Source organism: Podarcis tiliguerta, assembly GCF_965153285.1.
Source record: "Podarcis tiliguerta genome assembly, chromosome: 3".
Classification (NCBI taxonomy): domain Eukaryota; kingdom Metazoa; phylum Chordata; class Lepidosauria; order Squamata; family Lacertidae; genus Podarcis; species Podarcis tiliguerta.
The window spans coordinates 11,260,912-11,269,273 of record NC_139536.1 but is presented as its reverse complement, the minus strand read 5'-3'; the positions used below and the strand labels follow the sequence as shown (position 1 = coordinate 11,269,273).

Sequence of the window (8,362 nt, the reverse complement as noted above, 5' to 3'; positions counted from 1 at the left end):
GGAGTGTGGTGGAGTTTCCTTCTTTGGAGGTCTTCAAGCAGAGGCTTGACAACCATATGTCAGGAGTGCTCTGATGGTGTTTCCTGCTTGGCAGGGGGTTGGACTCAATGGCCCTTGTGGTCTCTTCCAACTCTATGATTCTATGTTAATGCAACGGCTTTACTTCACCTCCAGAGGCACACTCCATTGTCTCTCAAGACAGACGGATGCCAACAGCTGCACTCTCAGTATGGTTTTAACACTGGAGAGCACCCAATATTTCTTCTGGCTGTTGGTTCATTTTGACATTTAGGTTATCGCTTCTACTGGGAAGTGCAGCTCTCAATATGCAACAATAATTTCAAAGTACAACACACTTGGGAGCTTAGCATTTTATGAAAATAACATAGTAAACCCATACATCTTGCAAGGTTCCTTTCTGGTTAGAGACAGTTTCGTTTTGCTCATCCTGTGTTGTTCTTCACACTTACATGTCCCCCCAGGAAGGTAGATTGTCACATTTAACAATGTGCATCCCTGTATGTACAATTAGTGTGTCTTTTTTATTCTGAGGCCAAGAGGAAAAGTATGTTCTGCCTACTTTTCCCTTTGTGCTATTGTACACAATGGCAGGCTCACCATTTCTAATATAACACCACAAGAGATTTGCAGCAATGCTTCCAGAGCTTCAATAAATTTATCAGATTTGCAATTTAAGGCATCCATTTCAGTTTCCATCTTGTTTTTCCTGAACAGACGTTGGCAGCCCACAGGCCACTCTCTCCCCACCAGTCTTTACACATCCCAAAGGTTTTTCCTGCCTAACCACCTGTATCTCTCAACTGGTAGCTTGAGCACCTGATTCCAGTGTGAAATATATGAATGTTACACATTCAGCATGACCAAAAGACAAAAAAGCCACCCTGTCTTGGATGAGCTCTCCTGAAAATGTCTTTTAAAAAATGTTCATGATGGGATCAGCCTGCCATTCTTCAAAGTCGAACTAATTTTGCCAGATTGCTCTTGTTCAGTTATAAATACGCATTTGCTAAAATGTTCGCCCGCAAAGTTGTGTTGCGCAGTTTGCTCCATTTTATAGCAGTCAGTCCCATCGTCGCTAGTTTCTAATGGGAAAGATGCACATAAAATTGTATTGAAAGGGTTTCAAAGCAAAGCCTACCGCAGAGTTAAATAGATCACGGAGGTCATTTTCTGTTATGCGAGAGAATGAGCTGTTTGGATTTTTTAAAGACATTCTTGCAAGCCGAACAATATACAGAAGAGAGTTGTGTGTGTGCGCACACACACACATGTATCTTCAACACACCTCTTGAGCAACAAAAGGTGTTAAGCAGAAGGCAGTTTTCTTTTCTTATTGTCTGGAAACAGTCCAGCTACTTGGAAGTGTTGTTTCAAGTTTTACATAATTTATAGAGGTGTTGCTATGGGCATGTTTTTCAAAAGGAAAAAAAGTCTACGAGGGGAAAAGAAAAAGAATCAAACGACAGAAAATGTGAACTGATATCCACTGATCTTTATACAAAATTTAAAATATTTCTCTGTGTGGTATACAAACCTGCATGATAAGAACCTGTCACTTCACAACAATTTAGTCTCTTGTCAGAGGGTCACAGCATTGATAAGTCCAGAATGATTTCTACACCTCCGAATAAAAGTTGCTACGATGTTGAACTAGCAGGCTCTGGAATGGCACCTCCCACGACTATATTGCTTTTGTCACTGAGTGTTTTAACAACTGATGTAGCCGGAGACTGAAGCACTTTCCTCGAAAGCCTCATTCTGCCGTCAGTAGGATCACGCCCAAAATATTTCACCTGTTCATTGGGAAGAAATGGGATTGATAGTCTGTAAGGGGATTTGACACTTCAGTATAAAAGTTAAAACACCTTAACTGTTTTGTTTTTTTTAAAAAAATCCTATTTTTAACTATTTGCTTTTACAATATAAAAAGGTAAAGGTACCCCTGCCCGTACGGGCCAGTCTTGACAGACTCTAAGGTTGTGCGCCCATCTCACTCAAAGAGGCCGGGGGCCAGCGCTGTCCGAAGACACTTCCGGGTCACGTGGCCAGCGTGGCATCGCTGCTCTGGCGAGCCAGAGCCGCACACGGAAACGCCGTTTACCTTCCCGCTAGTAAGCGGTCCCTATTTATCTACTTGCACCCGGGAGTGCTTTCGAACTGCTAGGTTGGCAGGTGCTGGGACCGAACGGGAGCGCACCCCGCTGCGAGGATTCGAACCGCCGACCTTTCGATCGGCAAGCCCTAGGCGCTGAGGCTTTAACCCACAGCGCCACCCGCGTCCCTTTTTTACAATATAGACAGGTAGTATTAATAATAACCCATAAGAGGTACTCAAGTGATTTTAGAAATAGGACATCTTGGGTATGACTAAAACCCTCAATAGTGAAAAAGCTTCCCTTTCTTTTCTACTAATAATATTTGAGGATTCCCTATTGCTGCACTAAGCAATTTCAGAAAACCAGAAATACCTTGCGTAGGAAGACTTTTGTGGGTTTACCATCACAAGTGCATAAAGGCCTTGTGGTCCCATTTTTGTTAATTTCTGTTTTGGACCATGGAGAGCGTTGACTTTGGCCTCGTTCACCCTGAGCTTTGAACCACATTACGAACCTTGGTTACAACCTTTGGTTTGTGTGGAAAGAGCCTGGATTCAGACAGCACATTAAGCCAAACCATGGCTTGCAGCAAAACCACCCGGAGGAGCTAAGTAGCTAGAGTCTCCAATCCAAGAGCCTACACCTTCGCTCATTCACACTATGCCACACTTTGGTTGAGCATGATGTCCAAACCGAGCCTTTGCGATGTACCGTAGATTCCGGCGTATTAGGCAACTGGGCATATAAGATGACCCCCAACTTTTGCTGCTCAATTTTAGAGTTTTAGAGTTATAGAGTTTGAGCGCTGCCAGGGGCAGAGCACGTACCTCTCCGCTGCCTCTGCCGTCACAGCAGCAGCAGCAGCAGCAGCAGCCCGAGGCGAGGTGTTTGGCGGGCGGGCGAGCACCGCGCTCAGAAGGACTTTCCGCGTCCCATTCTGTGGGAAGGGAGGAGGAGCGACTGCAGAAGGGGCGCCTCTGCTCACCGGCTCCCTCTCCTCCTTCCCAACGCGTATAAGGTAAAGGTAAAGGGACCCCTGACCATTAGGTCCAGTTGTGGCCGACTCTGGGGTTGTGGCGCTCATCTCGCTTTATTGGCCGAGCAAGCTGGCGTACAGCTTCCGGGTCATGCGGCCAGCATGACTAAGCCGCTTCTGGCGAACCAGAGCAGCACACAAAAACGCTGTTTACCTCCCCGCCGGAGTGGTACCTATTTATCTACTTGCACTTTGACATGCTTTCGAACTGCTAGGTTGGCAGGAGCAGGGACCGAGCAACGGGAGCTCACCCCATCGCAGGGATTCGAACCGCCAACCTTCTGTTTGGAAAGTCCTAGGCTTTGTGGTTTAACCCACAGCGCCACCCACATCCCTTCCCAATGCGTATACCCGGCGTATAAGATGACCCCCGACTTTTGGGGTGATTTTCCAGGGATAAAAAGTCGTCTTGTATGCCGGAACATACGGTATGTACATGGACCTGTGGGATTGTATGAGACAAGAATATATACCTATCAACCTCCCTTTTCCCATAGTCCTGCTTTCAAGTGGGGCTTCACCTAACAGGATGTTCCTACATACAAACACACTGAGCACAGTTCTAGCTTTTTGGGTTGGACCAGGTGATCCTCATGGTCCCTTCCAACTCTTTGATTCTCCCCCAACAGACCAGTTTTCGACGTGCGGAGGCTCATTTAATAAGAGCAAGGCCCTCTCGCAGTTGGAAAGGGTGCATCTCAGAAACAGGCCTGCCACCTCAGGCAGACCCTGTCCCAAATGGGAATGCAGAAGGACAGCCCTACTGTCAAGCCAGAGGAGTAAGAAAAATGAAAAGAGAAAATTCACCACAGGATTCCCCCCCCCCCCCAATATTGAGTCAGTTTACTAGCCAGCTACCATTTATAGTCACCAGTGACCCACTTCCATCCTCTAAATCCTCTGGCAAGCACAGAAGAGTTAGGAGAAAGGAAGGGAGGGGTCTTCTCTAATTTGCACTAATGTATGGAGAACAATGGCAGGATGCAGGTGGCGCTGTGGGTTAAACCACAGAGCCTAGGACTTGCCGATCAGAAGGTTGGCGGTTCGAATCCCCGTGATAGGGTGAGCTCCCGTTGCTCAATCCCTGCTCCTGCCAACCTAGCAGTTCGAAAGCACCTCAAAGTGAAAGTAGATAAATAGGTACCGCTCCAGCGGGAAGGTAAATGGCGTTTCCGTGCGCTGCTCTGGTTCGCCAGAAGTGGCTTCGTCATGCTGGCCACATGACCCGGAAGCTGTACGCTAGCTCCCTCGGCCAATAAAGCGAGATGAGCGCCGCAACCCCAGAGTCGGTCATGACTGGACCTAATGGTCAGGGGTCCCTTTACCTTTACGGAGAACAAGAACATTTGTCCCACTTCTGGGAAGAGATCCCTGCTGTTTTCTCACCTTATCTGAAGCAGAGTGCGAATGGGAGATCTGGGGAGGGGAATCTGTGCTTCAGTGCTTTATATGCCAGAGAGCCAGGAGAATTTACCCCTGGCAAGAGGATTTGTGGACACCTGAACAGGCACACGCTCTCATCCCAAACAATCCCACAGGTGCATTATAAAGACAGTACACGAACAGCAGAAATCACATAGCATAGCAGCGATCTATTATGTACAGTGGTACCTCTGGTTAAGAACTAATTCGTTCTGGAGGTTCGTTCTTAACCTGAAACTGTACTTAACCCTGAGGTACCACTTCAGCTAATGGGGCCTCCCCCCGCTGCTGCCGCTGTGCAATTTCTGTTCTCATCCTGAAGCAAAGTTCTTAACCCGAGGTACTATTTCTGGGTTAGCGGAATCTGTAACCTGAAGCGTCTGTAACCTGAAGTACCGCTGTAACCTAATGAAATGCTAGCTGCGCAAAAGGAACAGTTTACGGATGGTGTCCGTTGAGCTTACATACACATTAACCTTCTTAAGACAATTGAAAAACACCTAGAGGATGTTCATATATTGGTTTAAAGTTTACCTGGATTTCTTGGCCAACTTCTAATCCAAGAGCACTGGGATGTTTAATCTAGAACAGAGGGTCAATATCATTATTTTTATCCAATTATTTGCCAGAAAACCCTACTCTCCTGGGGCACGAATTGTTATTCTTTTACCTTTCCATCTTCCATTTGCTTGGTGTTAACATGTAACTGCAAAATTCTCTAAGTGGCCACCATGGTCAGAACGACCCATTCATGTGACAGTAATAGCACAGATCAATGGGGCCAAACCTTAAAGATACAGTGGTACCTCGGGTTAAGTACTTAATTCGTTCTGGACGTCTGTACTTAACCTGAAACTGTTCTTAACCTGAAGCACCACTTTAGCTAATGGGGCCTCCTGCTGCTGCTGCGCCGCCGGAGAACGATTTCTGTTCTAATCCTGAAGCAAAGTTCTTAAACTGAAGCACGATTTCTGGGTTAGCGGAGTCTGTAACCTGAAGCGTATGTAACCCAAGGTACCACTGTAATGGGTGAGATGGAACATAGTACATGCAGGTGCTCCCTCACACAACTGGGCTTCTCCATCATCTACTCCCCTCTGCAGTCCCCCCACGCACTCTAGAGCAGTGTTCCCCAACCCAGCTGTTTTTGGACTACAATTCCCATCATCCTTGACCACTGGTCTTGCTAGCGAGGGATGATGGGAGTTGTAGTCCAAAAACAGCTGGAGGCCCAAGGTTGGGGAACACTGCTCTAGAGGACCATTTGGAGCAGATTTGGGGCAGGGGGGTGGGTCTGGGATGGTGGTGGAAAGAAATGAAAAGTTCCACTGCATCAGGATGTGGTCATGGCTGGATATTGGCTGTACCCTTACTAGTTAGGTTGCTCCTCCCTCAAATGACTCTTCTGATAAGCATGGCTAAAAGGCAGACTTCTTGACCTACTAGCATAGCTTCCTGAGCACCATATCTCCACAGTAATGGCACAGGAAATAGCAAAAGCACCAAAGCACAACTCAGCCACTACTGAAGGAAAAAATAAATACCTTTCTTTGATCCAGCTGAGAGTTGTGAAGTAGAACGGGAGTCATGTTTGGGTACAATTTTACCATCACCCCAATATCTCTGCATTAAAAAAAGGAGAAGAGTAGAACTTGCTTTACGTCAACAGAATGTGATAAGAGGGCTTGTGTTTCACAATATATCCTTACTTAGATGAAGCTAAGCCTGTTCCACACATTCCTCTATTCTTGGCAGGATAAAAGAAGCACCTTATTTTTTGCAGGCTTGTTTTCTTTACTTATTCTCTAACCTTTTCTGAAGTGCACACAAAAAAATGCTTTGCAGTCCTTATCTCAATAGAGTTTTGTGGACATATTAATCTCCATTCTTATGCAGCATTAAATCACATTTAATTATTATTATTATTATTAATAATAATAATAATAATTTATTATTTATACTCCGCATCTGGCTGAGTTTCCTCAGCCACTCTGGGCAGCTCCCAATCAGGTATTAAAACAATACAGCATTAAATATTAAAAACTTCCCTAAATAGGGCTGCCTTCAGATGTTAAGGAAATAAGCAACTATCCTATTTTTAAAAGACATCTGCTGGGAGGGCGTTCCACAGGGCAGGCGCCACTACCAAGAAGGCCCTCTGTCTAGTTCCCTGTAACCTCACTTCTCGCAATGAGGGAACCGCCAGAAGGCCCTCGGCGCTGGATCGCAGTGTCCGGGCTGAACGATGGGGGTGGAGATGCTCCTTCAGGTATACAGGTCTGAGGCTGTTTGGGGCTATTAAAGATCAGCACCAACACTTTGAATTGTGCTTGGAAACATACTGGGAGCCAATGCAGATCTTTCAAGACTGGTGTTATATGGTCCCGGTGGCCACTCCCAGTCACCGATCTAGCTGCCGCATTCTGGATTAGTTGTAGTTTCCGGGTCACCTTCAAAGGTAGCCCCACATAGAGAGCATTGCAGTAGTCCAAGCAGGAGATAACCAGAGCATGCACCACTCTATAGAGACAGTCTGCAGGCAGGTGGGGTCTCAGCCTGCGTATCAGATGGAGCTGGTAGACAGCTGCCCTGGACAAAGAATTAACCCGCGTCTCCATGGACAGCTGTGAGTCCAAAATGACTCCCAGGCTGCACACCTGGTCCTTCTGGAGCACAGTTACCCCATTCAGGACCAGGGAGTCCCCCACACCTGCCCGCTCCTTGTCCCCCAAAAACAGTACTTCTGTGTTGTCAGGATTCAGCCTCAATCTGTTAGCTGCTATCCATCCTCCAACCGCCTCCAGGCACTCACACAGGACATTCACCGCCTTCACTGATTCTGATTTACAAATGAGAGGTGGAGCTGGGTATCATCTGTATACTGATTTAACGGTCCGGGAGGGAGTTGTGGAACGATGTACTCCCTCATGTCTGTTGCATGCAACTGCCTTTATATATCAGTAACAGTAGTTGTGCAATTCCAGATTCACTTCCTAAAATTATAATTAAATGGCTGGATAGGGTGCAGAATCAGGTCAGTTATGAGATGAGGGAGGTATCAGACTAAACAGAAGCTGCATTGAGACGTTTACAAATCACTGCACTTGTATTTAACTTTAAAATGACCTATTTTTAAACATACCGTATTTTCCTGTGTATAAGACTAGGTTTTTTACCAAAAAATTAGGTTTAAAATTGGGTCTTGTCTTACACATGGGTAGTGCTGAGGGATGTTTTCTTAATTTGGAGTCCCCCAAAATAGGAGGCGTCTTATACATGGGGGTGTCTTATACACGGGAAAATGCGGTAATCCTTCAAATGAAGCAAAAATATTAGTATTTACCACCATTTTCAGATTTGTGTTCATGATGTTTGTAGGCATATATAAAATATACATTATATACTCAAGCTAAGCAATGGAATAGCTGCTTATATAAAACACACATGCTCAACGTAACGTACATTGTTCTCCTTCCTCCATGTTTAATCCTCATAACAACCCTGTGGGGGAGGCTGGACTAAGAGGCAATGACTAGCCTAATATCATTAGTCATTATAACCTGATGAGTTTCTCTTACCTCAGTTCTGTTATTGTGGCTGTATAAATAGCTCCGAATTCCAACTGATAGTCCTGCTACAAGAAAGAAACCAGAAAGAGATGAATGACTAGTTCTGCAAAACCAAGGAGTCTGGAATTTAAAGGATGTGTGTGTGATTCAGCACAGGACCTGCTGCTCGATGAAAAATGCAAAGTTCGCACTGGGCACCAACTGTTGGCTATTTGCAG

The 8,362-nt window shown here is 45.7% G+C and overlaps 1 protein-coding gene across 3 annotated transcripts in view; it reads right to left on the bottom strand.

The window, feature by feature from the left end:
• Positions 1–356: 356 nt before the first annotated feature.
• PNPT1 (polyribonucleotide nucleotidyltransferase 1) overlaps positions 357–8,362 on the bottom strand; it is a 50,243-nt gene continuing 42,237 nt past the window's right edge. For 2 of the 3 annotated variants that reach the window (XM_083432587.1, XM_083432588.1), the window contains exons 25-28: positions 8,154–8,209; positions 6,120–6,198; positions 5,110–5,157; positions 1,494–1,814 (exon numbers count right to left, since the gene is read on the bottom strand). In XM_083432587.1, the coding sequence (XP_083288713.1) occupies positions 1,659–1,814; positions 5,110–5,157; positions 6,120–6,198; positions 8,154–8,209 (339 nt within the window). In that variant the 3' untranslated portion in view covers positions 1,494–1,658. Of the gene's footprint in view, positions 1,454–1,493; positions 1,815–5,109; positions 5,158–6,119; positions 6,199–8,153; positions 8,210–8,362 lie in introns of those variants that run through there. The other variant, XR_014509248.1, reaches the window with a different exon arrangement.